Source organism: Capra hircus, chromosome 10, assembly GCF_001704415.2.
Source record: "Capra hircus breed San Clemente chromosome 10, ASM170441v1, whole genome shotgun sequence".
Taxonomy (NCBI): domain Eukaryota; kingdom Metazoa; phylum Chordata; class Mammalia; order Artiodactyla; family Bovidae; genus Capra; species Capra hircus.
The window spans coordinates 1,505,373-1,519,856 of record NC_030817.1 but is presented as its reverse complement, the minus strand read 5'-3'; the positions used below and the strand labels follow the sequence as shown (position 1 = coordinate 1,519,856).

General features: G+C 54.7%; 1 protein-coding gene across 6 annotated transcripts in view; it reads left to right on the top strand.

The window, feature by feature from the left end:
• The window catches only part of TDP1 (tyrosyl-DNA phosphodiesterase 1), a 72,945-nt gene extending 60,445 nt beyond the window's left edge, over positions 1 to 12,500 (top strand). For 3 of the 6 annotated variants that reach the window (XM_018053849.1, XM_018053848.1, XM_018053847.1), the window contains exons 15-16: positions 5,495 to 5,606; positions 5,999 to 6,640. In XM_018053849.1, coding sequence (XP_017909338.1) covers positions 5,495 to 5,606; positions 5,999 to 6,099 — 213 coding nt within the window. In that variant the 3' untranslated portion in view covers positions 6,100 to 6,640. Of the gene's footprint in view, positions 1 to 5,494; positions 5,607 to 5,998; positions 6,641 to 12,153 lie in introns of those variants that run through there. The other 3 variants (XR_001918634.1, XM_018053850.1, XM_018053851.1) reach the window with 2 other exon arrangements.

Below are 14,484 nucleotides of genomic sequence, written 5' to 3'. Positions count from 1 at the left end.
GACGGAGTCATCTGGGTTCAGAGAAATCTCAATATCGGAAAGATCACCTCGTGGTCTGGAGGAGCAGCAGCTGTGTTCTAGCTGTCGGGCGCCTGCGAGAGCTCCAGGGAGACACTGTCGGGCGTCTGCGAGAGCTCCAGGGAGGCACTGTCGGGCGCCTGCGAGAGCTCCGGGGAGACACAGTCTTCCCTCTGTGCACCTGTGCACTTCGCTGTGTGCTGAGCACGGACGCAGGCGCTGACGAGGCTGCCCAGCGCTCTGTCCAGAACCCCTCCCACCTCTGGGAATAACGCACAGACCGTCTCAGAACGGTGGCCCAATGTCCCAAGCGTCCCTGCCCTTGTCCCAGGCTGAGGGCCGGCCCAGCCCCTTGCTCAGCCCCGGGCTCACATGCTCCTGAGACGGCGGGTTCTCTTTCCTGTGATCAGATGCAAAGGTGCTGCAAACAGATGCCTGCCAGCTTTCAGTCTTCATGGCTTTGCTTTCTCTTTTCTCCGTCTGGTTAAACATTTTTCATTTCTGTTGCCAAGCATGGCTCTGGCCGGAAGAACTAATAAAATTTACAAGCGCCCCCACCTTAACCATCCCTTCGCTCCCCCTACACCAGCTCTGCCAACCTGCCCGGGGCCTGGCGCATGGCTCAGGCGCTCAGAGTTCCCCGGGAGGCCACGGCTGAGCACCAGGTTTCAGGTGATGTTTCTTTGTAACACCTCGTGTTCTTCTGCTCAACTGACAGGACCATGTCCTGTCCCATCTGCTAGGCACAGCCTCTGCTGCCCCTGTTGGTCCTGGTCTCTGTTGCCCGGGACCCGTCCCATCCACCCCCGCTCAGCTCCTGCCTCCTCCTGAAGCGGTTTCTGCTGCCCGTTAGGATCTGTGTCTCTCTCCCTTGAAGGCTTCCGAGGCCCAGGAGACAGCGCTCCGTGTCCTCAGGGGCAGCATGGTGGATGGGAGCAGCGTGCCTCCCGCTGCCTCGCCCCTGCCTCGCCCCTGCCTTCTGCCCCTGCCTCGCCCCTGCCTTCTGCCCCTGCCTCGCCCCTGCCTTCTGCCCCTGCCTCGCCCCCGCCTCGCCCCCGCCTTCTGCCCCTGCCTTCTGCCCCTGCCTTCTGCCCCTGCCTTCTGCCCCTGCCTTGCCCCTGCCTTCTGCCCCCGCCTTCTGCCCCCGCCTTCTGCCCCTGCCTCGCCCCTGCCTCGCCCCCGCCTCGCCCCCGCCTCGCCCCTGCCTCGCCCCCGCCTCGCCCCCGCCTCGCCCCCGCCTCGCCCCTGCCTCGCCCCTGCCTTCTGCCCCCGCCCCCGGGCCCCACCAGGCACCAGTGCCTGTCAGCCACCGGTGCGGCAGCAATGGCCGTCTCCTGGCTGTGACCCCCCGGGCCTGCTGGTACTCAGTTAGAAGTGGCTCAGAGAGACAGCACAGAATTGGAGAGAGTCCAGGGACCAAGAAGGAGCCCTCCCCGAGCACAGGGTCTGAAGGCTCAGGGACTCGAGGTCTGTAGGAGCCAGAGTGACGGGGGCGTGCAGCCCCGCACGAGTGGTGAGACTCAGCCCGCTCACTTCTCTGGGCTTCCTTCTTATGCTTCAGGAAAAGCGAGAGAGCCAACTTCCTGTAACTCGCTTCCTTGCCAATCAGCACATCTGGGATGAAAAGTGCTCCTTCAAGGTTCATCTGCCGCTAGTGTTCACCCAGGAACATTTGTACCTTGCCTAGGGTTTTACTGCTTGAGGATGAGCTACTAGGTTAGATGCAACTGGAGACATAAATTGCATCTCAGACTGAAACGTGAGTCTGCTTCTTCTTGTCTGTGATTGAGCTAAGCTGCTAAGCCTTATCCGTCACAGTGGGGACCAGCTCTTTACCTCCCAGAACTGATGGGGGAGCCAGTAGCTCCTCATGCGTGTCCGCGGCCACCCTCTCACCTGGTGTTTGATCACTATATTGTCATAACAGCTGTCTTCAAAGTGACCCATGCCTGGGACGGTGCCGTCCTCTGTTTTGTAAAATGCCAGCTGGTACCACTGTGACATGTAAATGTTGATGATTAGACAGCCTCGAATTATTCGACATCCAGATTGAAGGGGAAAGTGGCACTCTGTAAATATATGATGCCCTAGAATTGGGGTCAGAAATGGCAGTCTAGGGAAAAGCGCATTGCTTCCTGTCATGGACAGCTCAGTGCTCCTGGCGTGTGAATCGGCTGCCACAGAATGGCACAGGGGGGCTTGCGATCTGGGTCTGAGCCATAAAGATTCATCATCCCTCACCATGCACATTTGAGAAGTAACGCAAGTAAGCCAGGAGCTAAAGAAGAAGAAAGTCATTTTTTGTCTGAAACTCCGTAGTTTTTAACAATCATTCAATAGGCATCACTTCCCAACCTCTGGCCCCTTTTTTTTTTTAAGATGTCAAGGGCCAGGGTTTCCAGAATGTGGCTCATCCTGTCTTGTTCAGTTGCTCAGTCGTGTCTGACTCTCTGTGACCCCATGGACTGTAGCCCGCCGGCCCCTCTGTCCGTGGGATTTCCCAGGCAGAGATACTGGAATGGGCTGCCGTGTCCGCCTTTACGGTGGAACTTCCTTGCTCAGAAAACCTCTTGCCGCTCCTCACTGCACATCACAGTAAAGGCCACTCTCTCACCAGGGTCCTGCGACGCCCTGGGCTGTAAGTGAAGGATAACCAGCTGAAACTTGGCTTCAGGCGGGGCTGAATCCAGAGGTCTCGGTGTTGTCATCGGGGTGCCTTCCTTCTAGCGCCCGGTTCATCAGGGTGCCTTCCTTCTAGCGCCCGGTTCCTTTGAAGAATGTGGAGATCGGTCTGCAGCCTGGGGCTCACATGAACCTTGCCGAACTGTTACAAGTTGTTACCTTCCATGGCCCCGAGGGTGGGCTCTTGTCTAACACTCAGAAATGAACTGTCTGAGGAGACACGTGCTGACCAAGCAAGAGACCTTATTGGGAAGGGGCACCCAGGTGCAGAGCAGGCGGGAGAGGGAGCCCAGGAGGACCGCTCTGCCACATGGCTCACCGTCCCGGCCTTCATGGGGACTGGGTTAGTTTCCAGGTTGCGTCTGGCCAGTCCAAGATGGATTCCAGCACAGAGGATTCTGGGAGGTTGCTAGGCGCTTGGGCTGGAGTCTCCTCTCCCCTTTTGTCCTTTCCCAAACGTTTCCAGTTCGGGTAGCTTGTTCTGCGTTCCTTGCCAGGACCCCTTGTAATAAGGTAACTCGATAAGGTAACTCGTGCGAGGCATGGCCATTGTTCCCGAACAGGGTGGGCAGTTTCAGTCTGTGACTCCTGTAGCGAGACGAGCTCCCCAGAGAAGGGTGATCTCTTCCCCACATCCCTGGCTCAGGCCACGTGCCCATCACTGTGGCCAGGAGCCGGCCCGATTCAGCAGGGAGAGGCCTCAGGTGTCCACGCCGCTCCCCTTCACCGCCCCCTGCAGCCTGCCGCCGCGCTCCTTCTCCAGCGCTCCCCCGTCTCGCCTCCTCACCGTCCCCCTGCAGGGCCTGCCCTCAGGCTGGCCTCCCCCGATGCTGCTCCCTGCCAGCTCTCCGTTCATCAGAATTATATCAACTTTTCAAGGTCCAGCAAAAATATTTCCTGTGGAGCCTTTTCTTAAGTGACCACCATTACGAGGTCCTTTCTTCCTTTTCTGCACAGACTCTGCCTGCCTCACGTGTTCCCTTTCGCAGCTTTGCTCACCCGTGTCTGGGGCAGGCGTCCCCCCCGCCCGCAGTGCTTCCATGCACGCTGCTGCATTTGCTTCCATGCAGATGCCCAGAAAGTGAGCGGGGAAGGTCCTTTAACCCCGTTTTTGCAACTCAGCATTTCCTGACCACCACCTGTGCATCAAGGCTTGTGCTGGGTGCTGAAGTGAGATGTATCAATGCAATAACATCAGGAAGATTGGGGCGTCCTAGGAGCTGCAAGTGGTAGAGGATCCACCTGTCAGTGCAGGAGATGCAGATTCGATCCCTGGTGGGGAAGATCCCCTGGAGGAGAACATGGAAACACACTCCAGTAGTCTTGCCTGGGAGATCCCATGGACCGAGGAATGTGGCAGAGTCAGACATGACTGAGTTCCCACTTTACAAGTGAGGAAGCTGGGGCCTGGTGAATACGTGGCCCGGTATCCCCCATGGCCGCCTTGCTTAGTTCCTCTCGCACACAAGTTCTCGGCACCTCTGGGCCATTAGGGACCCTGTGCCCCCCACCCTCACCTGACCAAATACAAGTCACCTTTCAAAGTGTGATTAAAATGTCACCTTAGGGGGGCTTCTGCTGAGCACCCGTCCCCGACAAGTCTAAAACAGGCCTCCTATTTTCTAGGGCTCGTCTGCTGTTGCCCACAGCCCCGTCACAAATTGTAATTAGTTACTTTACTTCCATGAATGTGTGTGTTTAACGTCTCCCCACGAGACTGTACATCCCCGAGAGGACAGGGATTGTGGCAGTTGTGGCGACTCCTATACATTGAGTACAGGCCGGCGCAGAAGAGAGACCCAAGGAGTCGTGAGTGGGGTGAATGAGCGCAGCCCGAGCCTCTCCCAGCACCCTTAGCACCCGCACAGACACAGCCCGGGCTGCCCAAAGGCCAGGGCCACACAGCGCTGCCGCTCACCATGCCTCCCCTGTGCCCCGGAAGGAGCAGCCTCCTCTACCCAAGTCTAAGTTGTGCTCACCAAGATAGGAACCGTGGGGCTAGCACTCTGTATGGGTTCTGGAGACAGAGCCCCGTTGACCTGGGCGTCTAGGATGAGGAGGAGTGATATGAGTGTGAACGGGTGTCCAGAGGAATGAGGCAGAAACAGTGGGGTCATCCGGGAAGGGGCCGGGGGATGGTCAGTGGTGTGGGGGGCGCCCAGCTTACCTCCAGGGCGCCCACGTGGCGGGCAGGCCCCGTGTGAGGAGGCAGGAGCAGTGTGACACCGGCTGGGTTTGGCACCTGGCCTTGCATCCCCATGAGGATCCGAAGTTAGTATGAGCCTCTTCTGGAGTTCTCAGACTCAGCCTTCATTTGGTGGGTCTTGTTGAGTTCTCACTGTTCCATTCCTATCCCGTTTTCTTGGACACTCTCATTATACATGAAAGCAACTTTCATACTTCACCAGAGTGAGCTGCCCATTACTGTAGCAATCCTGAAAGTATTCCAAATATTTGATAGTGTCTTCTGCATACTCCCTGCTGCTGCACACAGAGATCGGTAGAAATGGGCTGTAACAGCCAAAAAATTTTTTCTCATATATCTTTATATACTTTATTAAACTTTTGCAAGCTTTGCTCTAATTTATTTTCTGAAACTTGGACATCTCATTTTTAGGAAAGAGTAATTTGCAGAGTGTCGTAAATATACTTGACCTAAACCGATACCAGAAAAAGCTCGAAACAGTCACAAAAATAGCTCGGAATTCTGTTGTGAGCATCATAAAAATATAGTTGCATCTTGGGACCTTCTTGCAGAAAATGAGATGCAATTATAGATTGTGTGTGTCTGCAGGGCCTGGACAGTTTCAAAGTGAAACAGAAATTCTTCTCCGGGAGCAGCCAGGAGCCCACAGCCTCCTTCCCTGTGCCGTATGACCTGCCTCCAGAACTGTACGGAGACAGAGGTGAGACCCGGGGGACAGAGACGCTCAGGTGTGAGTGCCAGTGCAGAGACGATGACGCTTGGGGAGACCTGTGGGTGGGCTCTTGGCTGGAGCCTGGCCGGTGGGCTGCTCTGGGAGCACAGGTTTGCAGCCCCGGAGACACGGCTCTCAAGCTGCTGGGTCCCAGAACCCCCTGTGCCCTTACTAATCAAGGGCCATAGACAGCTTTCCTTTACATGGGTTTCTATAGCTGTTGACATTTGTCATAAAGAAATTAAAGCCAATAAATTTTAAAGTACTTATTGACTTATTTTAAAATAATAATAAGCCCATTGATATATTTAAAAATATCTGAAGTGGCTATTCGCCAGCTCAGGTTGGTTTGGAAGGCAGCCTTGTCCCCCGCTTTGTAGGCGCGCCTGCTGCCTGGGCCGACGGCTGGGCTCTCACCGCTACTCCGCACTGCCACCCGCATCGGGTGGCCTCTGTACACCCAGGTGGCAGTGACCAGTGACGACTTAATGTTAGGACGGCCATCGTTCTGACTTTACAGGTGTACCGCCACCCCCGTGAAAGGTAGGTCCTCAAGTCACCCTCTGAAAACTGCTGCGCTAGGCGAGGACTTTAAGGTCAGAGACCAGGTATATTTCGCAGAGGCAGTCAGAGGCGTCTTGGCACAGGTTCCCAGGGCTCTGGAGGGAGGCTGGCCGGGGTGGGTGGCCCCACCTCCGCGCCTGCTCTGATGTGGCCCCTCCACTCCAGAGCGCTTCTCTCAGCCCCGGGAAGTCTGGCTTTGAGGCGAGTTCACGCTTCACCAGGCTCACGCAGGGGGAGATGTAATACAATCAGGACAGGGCAGATCCTGCCGTATTTTCCCCTGTAGGGTAGACGTCTACTGGCGTAGCCAAGTATAGTCCACGGTTTTTGAGCAAATGCTAAATGTGAACAGGGCAAGTTTGAGTTTTGATTGGAAAGTGTGATCACTAATCTTGAGCCAGACATCCTGGAATGTGAAGTCAAGTGGGCCTTAGAAAGCATCACTATGAACGAAGCTAGTGGAGATGATGGAATTCCAGTTGAGCTATTTCAAATCCTGAAAGATGATGCTGTGAAAGTGCTGCACTCAATATGCCAGCAAATTTGGAAAACTCAGCAGTGGCCATAGGACTGGAAAAGGTCAGTTTTCATTCCAATCCCAAAGAAAGGCAATGCCAAAGAATGCTCAAACTACCACACAATTGCGCTCATCTCACATGCTAGTAAAGTAATGCTTAAAATTCTTAAGCCAGGCTTCAGCAATACGTGAACCGTGAACTCCCTGATGTTCAAGCTGGTTTTAGAAAAGGCAGGTACACCAAAGATCAAATTGCCAACATCCGCTGGATCATGGAAAAAGCCAAGAGAGTTCCAGAAAAACATCTATTTCTGATTTATTGACTATGTCAAAGCCTTTGACTGTGTGGATCACAATAAACTGTGGAAAATTCTGAAAGAGATGGGAATACCAGACCATCTAACCTGCCTCTTGAGAAATCTGTATGCAGGTCAGGAAGCAACAGTTAGAACTGGACATGGAACAACAGACTGGTTCCAAATAGGAAAAGGAGTACATCAAGGCTGTATATTGTCATCCTGCTTATTTAACTTATATGCAGAGTACATCATGAGAAACACTGGACTGGAAGAAATACAAGCTGGAATCAAGATTGCCGGGAGAAATATCAATCACCTCAGATATGCAGATGACACCACCCTTATGGCAGAAAGTGAAGAGGAGCTAAAAAGTCTCTTGATGAAAGTGAAAGAGGAGAGTGAAAAAGTTGGCTTAAAGCTCAACATTCAAAAAATGAAGATCATGGCATCCGGTCCCATCACTTCATGGGAAATAGATGGGGAAACAGTGGAAACAGTGTCAGACTTTTGGGGGGGGGGCTCCAAAATCAGTGCAGATGGTGACTGCAGCCATGAAATTAAAAGACGCTTACTCCTTGGAAGAAAAGTTACAACCAACCTAGATAGCATATTCAAAAGCAGAGACATTACTTTGCCAACTAAGGTCCGTCTAGTCAAGGCTATGGTTTTTCCTGTGGTCATGTATGGATGTGAGAGTTGGACCTTGAAGAAGGCTGAGCACCGAAGAATTGATGCTTTTGAACTGTGTTGTTGGAGAAGACTCTTGAGAGTCCCTTGGACTGCAAGGATGTCCAACCAGTCCATTCTGAAGGAGATCAGCCCTGGGATTTCTTTGGAAGGAATGATGCTAAAGCTGAAGCTCCAGTACTTTGGCCACCTCATGCGAAGAGTTGACTCAATTGGAAAAGTCTCTGATGCTGGGAGGGATTGGAGGCAGGAGGAGAAGGGGACGACCGAGGATGAGATGGCTGGATGGCATCACTGACTAGATGGGTGTGAGTCTGAGTGAACTCCGGGAGTTGGTGATGGACAGGGAGGCCTGGCGTGCTGCGATTCATGGGGTCGCAAAGAGTCAGACACGACTGAGCGACTGAACTGACTGAATGACGTCATCCCATTAATACTGCAAAACCTCGGATTCCCTAATGGGGTTAGCCTTGCCTGGCGGGTCCCTTCCTTCCCTGATCGAGGCTGATTGGGTTCTAGCCGCCTCCCACCGTCACTTACTCCTGGCCTTCGTGGTGAGCCGAGCCTGCCTTTCTGATGGCTTCTTTCTCAGGTTATCTGGGCTCCTCTGACAAAGCCCCTCCTGCCTCACACAGCTGGCTTCCTCTCTCTGGTCACATGGACAGCTTCCAAAGGCCTTCTTGTTCCCTTCCTTCCGAGCCGTATGTATTTCTCTGAGTCCTCTAAGTATGTTGTTGTAAACTCACCATATTTGTTTTTCACTAGCAAAAGGTTCTGTCAGAATTTCAAGGAGTCCGTGACGACTCCTCCCCGCCTCCAGCTCACAGATGGAAAACACTGCTTTAGACCCTGGTGCTTATGCACCAGCCTGACAGCTTAGCGCGTGACCTTGGGTGGTGGTTTGCCTTCTCTAGGCCTTAGTGTCTCCATTTGCAAAATGAGAAAATGAGAGTGCACAGCTCACTGCTGAAAAGTGACTGAGATGAGGTCTTGAAAGCATCTAACCCAGTGTCCAGCTCAGGAGTAGCATCCAGTTGCTGTTAGCCACTGTTTCTGGTACTTAAAATGTCCGATGCAGTTCTAACGGAGTGGGTGGTCGTTCTCTCCCCCACCCTGATGAACTGACAGCCTGCGACTCGTGCAGGACAGTCCCTGAACCAGGGCGTGACCTGATGCCCTCATTCCCCTTCTGGCTTCGGGCTGTGCCTTTGTCTCTTTTCCTCTCTCTTGTTTTTCCGTTCTGTTCCCTCCTTCCTGCCCCCCAGCCTCCCAGCTCTCCTGGATAAACGTGCTGGTGGTGGGGAAGACCCAGTGTGATGGTGGCCTTAGGCCGAGCCTCCTGGGCTGTGCACTGAGCTGTGGGCCTTGGGCCCTGTCTTGACAAAGGGGCGCAGTGCCAGGCCCGGCCCAGACCTGCTGCGACGAGCTCTCCTGCTGTGGGTCCCAGAAAGACATGCCAGCAGTTCCTAGTCACCCGGACAGGGAAGCGCGGTGCAGACACAGTGAGGGTCAGCTTCCCAGCGGCAGGGCGTTCCCCTGTCTGCCTCCCCTCTGGACTGTAACTGGAGAGGCCCTCGGCTTTGTCTAGCAGGGTGGTGGTGGCTAGTCGCTCAGCCGTGTCAGACTCTCTTGCGACCCCGTGGACTGTAGCCCACCGGGCTCCTCTGTCCACGGGACTTCCCAGGCAAGAACTCTGGGGTGGGTTGCCATTCCCTTCTCCAGGGGGTCTTCCTGACCCTGGGATTGAACCCAGATCTCCTTTATTGGCAGATCGGTTCCCACTCGGCCAACTGGGAAGCTCGCCTGGCCAAGCTCAGCACCTACCCGGCACTAACACGCGTTCCATGCGCACACGGCTGTCGCAAGGCACACGCGCTCACGGGGCAGCCGAGCACCTACCCGGCACTAACACGCATCTCATGCGCACACACGACTGTCGCGAGGCACGCGCGCTCACGGGGCAGCCGAGCACCTACCCGGCACTAGCACACATTCCATGCGCACACACGAGTGTCGCGAGGCACGCGCGCTCACGGGGCAGCCGAGCACCTACCCGGCACTAACACGCATCTCATGCGCACACACGACTGTCGCGAGGCACGCGCGCTCACGGGGCAGCCAAGCACCTACCCGGCACTAACACGCATCTCATGCACACACACGACTGTCGCGAGGCACGCGCGCTCACGGGGCAGCCGAGGAGGCTCTCCTGAAACAGGCCTTCGTCCCAGCCAGTGAGCGGCAACGCTGACTTCACAACCCCCCACCGCCTCCCTGTTGGCATATTCTTGTGGAGGGCCTTCCAGCCAGCATGGAAAAGGGTCTGCCCAAGAAATACAGACATTTGGTTGTTTATAGAACAGAGCGTGGCATCTGCCAGGCGGGCGGTTTCCAGGTCCTCTCGGACATGACTGGCTCATCTTGAAGGAGAGGAATACAGTCTCGGTCGGTGTCTGCAGGGGTGGCTCCAGGGCCCCCCGGACACAAAACCCTCAGATGCGCGCGTCCCCTGACAAGCGCTCTATGTCCCCGATTCCACAGCCCCAGATTCGACCAGCCCCTGATCGTGTAGTACATGTTTGCTGAAAAAAAATCGGCACGAAAGTGGACTCGCAGACTTCAGACCGAGGCTGTTGGAGGGTGCGCTGCAGATGCAGCGGTGGTCTTTCAAGTTACTAGGGAATGTCTGTGTGTCACAGGTCCTGCACCAGTGAGACTCTCGTGACGAGCTGTTCAAACAGCAAGGGTCAGAGTGTGTCCTGCCCGGGGATGAAGTACAGCCGCCGTTACCCCCCAGAGCAGTTTGCAGGGAAAGAGGAGAAAGTGCAGGGACGCGCAGACACAGAAGATGGTGTTTCTCAGGCAAGAGAGCGGCCAGTGAGGAGCCAAAGTCAGGCCTCCAGCCCTGCCAGCCCCCTGCCTCCCGGGCAGGTTAACAGAGAGTGTGGTTCCTGCTTTCGAGCCATCCGGAGGCCGAAGGCTAGAGAGCAGGGTTCTGATACCGTATTTCCACCTCGGGTGTTCTGTGGCTGCTCCTGCTGCTGGGAGCTGCTGTGTACACGGTCACTCTGTGATTATTCAACACAAACAGCGAGGCCGGGCGGCGTGAGCGGCAGATACCATTGTTAGGCGGGCCAGCCTCCTGGCTGCCATCTGCCTCTGCTCAGGAGAGGCCCACCTTCTGCCAGGGCGGCTGGCTGGTCCATCCCTGGCACTCTGCCCTTCAGACTTGTTCCATCACTCAGAACCGTAGTGTTTCTCAGAACAGTAGTGGGGGGGGTGTGTATTTTTAATCCTTGCAATGTATTTACACCCTACCCAAGGCAACCTGCTCCAGTATTCTTGCCTGGAGATTCCATGGACAGAGGAGCCTGGTGGGCTATAGTGCATGGGGTCTCAAAGAGTCAGACATGACTGAGCAACTTACACTTTGACATTATTTGGGCGCTTTTGGAAGAAAAGTTCACATTTATTGAGTGCCTGCAATATGCTGGGAACGAGCTCCCCAGTCAGTCTCGCTTTCACCCTTCACGGTAATCCTGGGAGGTTGCGGGTGTAATTAGCTCCCATCTCACAGACAGGGAACCCGAGGCAAGATCCACAAGCCTTCCCCAGGCCGCAGACAAAGACGAAGGCAGCATTTGGACCTGGGTCTTCTTTCCGTTGTATCCGTACCGTTCCAGGGCCTGTTGCTTTCCTTGATGTGGGTCTACAGTCATTACAGAGAGGTCTTCATGGCTCACCGATCACTGGCCTTAAGTTACAGAACAAAACCGTCTCAGGGATATGACTCCGGGCCCCGTGGTTCTGTGTGACCGTGACCAGCTGAGAGCAGAGAAGTGGCCTTACTGTCCCCGTGGTCACCGCTGGTTTCTCCCAAAAGAAGACGACGAGAGCTGCCCTCCTTTTTAGGTTCTCTGCGGATGGAACAGGCATCTGGCACAGCTCATCCGTGTATCTCATTTAATGGGCTTCCCTGCTGGCTCAGTGGTAAAGAATCGCCTGCAATCCAGGAACATGGGTTGTTTCCTCTCTTGGGAAGATCCCCTGGAGAAGGAAATGGCAACCCACTCCAGGATTCTTGCCTGGGAAATCCCATGGACAGAGGCGCCTGGTGGGCTGCAGTCCCTGGGGCTGCGAAAGAGCAGGACACGACTGAGCGACTCAACAGCAGCAGTATCTCCTTGAACCTCCTGCCCGCTCCACGTCTTAGGTGCAGATGAGGAAACTGGGGTCCAGAGGCGAAGGGACTTGTGAACCTTAGTGGCAAGCCAGCATTTACCCCGGGGTTCATGCTCCCGTGTCTTAACATGAACCTTTACTGCAAGCTCCTACCCAAAAGGGCTCAGTTCAGGAAAGGGCTCTCGTGATATGTCGACTCCAGCCCGTGAGTGACTTGATCCTATCAGGCGAGTGGATTTTCTGTAATCAGATAAATATTATACTCATGTAATCTTTTTTCCCCCAGATCGACCGTGGATTTGGAACATCCCTTATGTCAAAGCACCTGATACACATGGGAACATGTGGGTTCCCTCCTGAGAGCAGGGAAGCTCTGTGAAGTTGGCAAGTGAGGCCTGAGCCCCGAACGCGGGATGTCCTTGTTTGTACCGTGTGTTCACTTCCCTTAATGTTTTATCTGCCCCCCAGCAAAACTGCAAAGGCCAGTCTTTCAGACCTGAACGTTGGTTATCCTTTCAGTGGCCACTGTTGACATTCTCACTTGAAAAAAAGTTGTATATTTTCTTAACTCCCTTTTCTATGCCTTGGAATAAAAGCTATCAAACTTCCCCATATTAAAAGAATATAAATAGATAGATGCAAAATGATCTTCCTGGTGATGCGGACACTCGTGGTGTCAGCGCTTCTGAACGGAAGGTTGACATTGTGAGCTATGTTCCATTGGGAAGGGTGCCCCTGATTCAGCTGAAACTTTGCAGAGCAGGAGTGTGACCCGTCACCCCTCCCTCAGCTTTCTGGGTGTGTGGCGCAGTTGCTGGAAGCGCCTGCTGTATGTCACTGAGGCCCACGAGGCTCCCCAGACACCATGCACCAACTGACAGTCGTCATCCGGCAGCTTCCCATGACACTTCATCCTCCCCACTCACAGACCAGCCCCCGCCTGCCCTGTCCTCAGCCGTCCCCACAAACGCGCAGAAGACAGCTCACAGGCGCCTAGCAAAGCACACAAGTATTCCACTCGAGGGGCCCCTGCAGGTGAGCTGACAGGGAGGGCGGAAGCCCAGAAAGGGTCAGGACGCCCGCGGGACTCCAGTCGCCCTGGTCAGCGCAGCGGGCGTCGCCGTGCTTCTTGTCCAAGCGCCCCTCAGGGGTGGGAACCACGCTCTCCTCCGACGACCCAGAGCCTCCTGGATTCCTCTGTGTGGGTCTCGTTTCCAGTGGTCCTCAGCCTCTTCATCCTGTAACTTAGAATGCAGTTGATTGTTAATTCTGAATCTGTTTTTTAAGATGCTCGTTTTTCAGAGTGTTCCTCAGAGGCCAACAATGTTCACATCAGAAGTGGGGTGGGGGGTAGGTACTGTGGCAGGAGGCGGCCGGACGGGCAGGGATGGGGTCTCCTGCCTCCTCCTCCCTGGCAGAGAAGGCCTCCTTCACTCTCTTATGTTTTGGGTTCTGTAAAGGGTATCATCTGGGTGGTTTGGTTTTGTTTTGTTTTGTTTTGCATTACGCTTAAAAATATAAAGTTGAAAAGCCACTGAATTCATTTAACCAATTCCTTCCACTGGTAAGAAAAGTAAGGCTTAAGCCTTCTTGGAACCTGCCTTCTGCTTTAACACTGAAACCCTTATCAGATTTGAACCCAGCAGCAGCCCTGGGCTCACAGTAAAGGCGGATGTGACGATGAGACCAGCCCAGAATGGGAACCCAGCCGTCTGAGTGGGCATCCAGAGGACTGTGGTTGACCACCTGGGATGCCCACTAGCATGGTCCACCCCGGGTGGGGGTGGGCTCAGTGCAAGGCTCCAGGCAGCACTGGACAAGCCACCCAGCCAGACAGCATCACAGCTGCAGGCCAGTCATCCCAGAGCAAAGGAGATCCATCTTTCCCAGTGGTGCCCGCCAAAGCCCCTTGCGGCCTCTGATTGGCCAGGCTGAGTCACGTGTGCATTAGACTTGCCCAGCCCCAGCTCTCTGCTCCCTCTGCCCTGTGAGACCTTAGGCGAGTCACATGATGCCTCCGAGTCTTCACTTTCTCGCCTGTTAGGTGGGGCTCATAGCTATCCTTCCTGCCTGGTGTGATTGCTCTAAGAATCACAGGAAATAGTGTTCTGGAGTGCGGGCAGGAGCTCTTTATCAGTGTAAATCGGGATGATTCTTGATGAGTACCACGCTGGCAGTCTCCCTGGGGCGTTTAGAGAATGGAAACTCGAGGGTCAAAACCCCCGCCTTCTGAGAAATTAGCTACTTCCTGCAAATACCGCTCCCCCCCACACTACCGCAGGTGGGTTTCTCTGAAAGATGGGGGAGATTGAAGAGTCCTGGCTGCAGCCTCTGGATTCCAGGTGAAGGAGGCTCTGTTACAGAGGAAACTCCCGGGACCGCTTTGTCCCAGAGCCCAGGCTCTCAACTCTGAACAGAGTTAACAGCTCTTCAGATCGCATACTTCCTGCCCTGAAAGCACGATCCACATTGCCTGCCGCCTCCGGAAAGAGGGGGTCCTCATGGAGGCCGCTGGACTGAGGTTGGGGTCAGGGAGTCCACGTTCAAGTGACCCCACGGGTGAGTTGACACTTGAGCCCTGGGAGGAAGTCCGTTTCACAAACGAAGAAACTGAGGC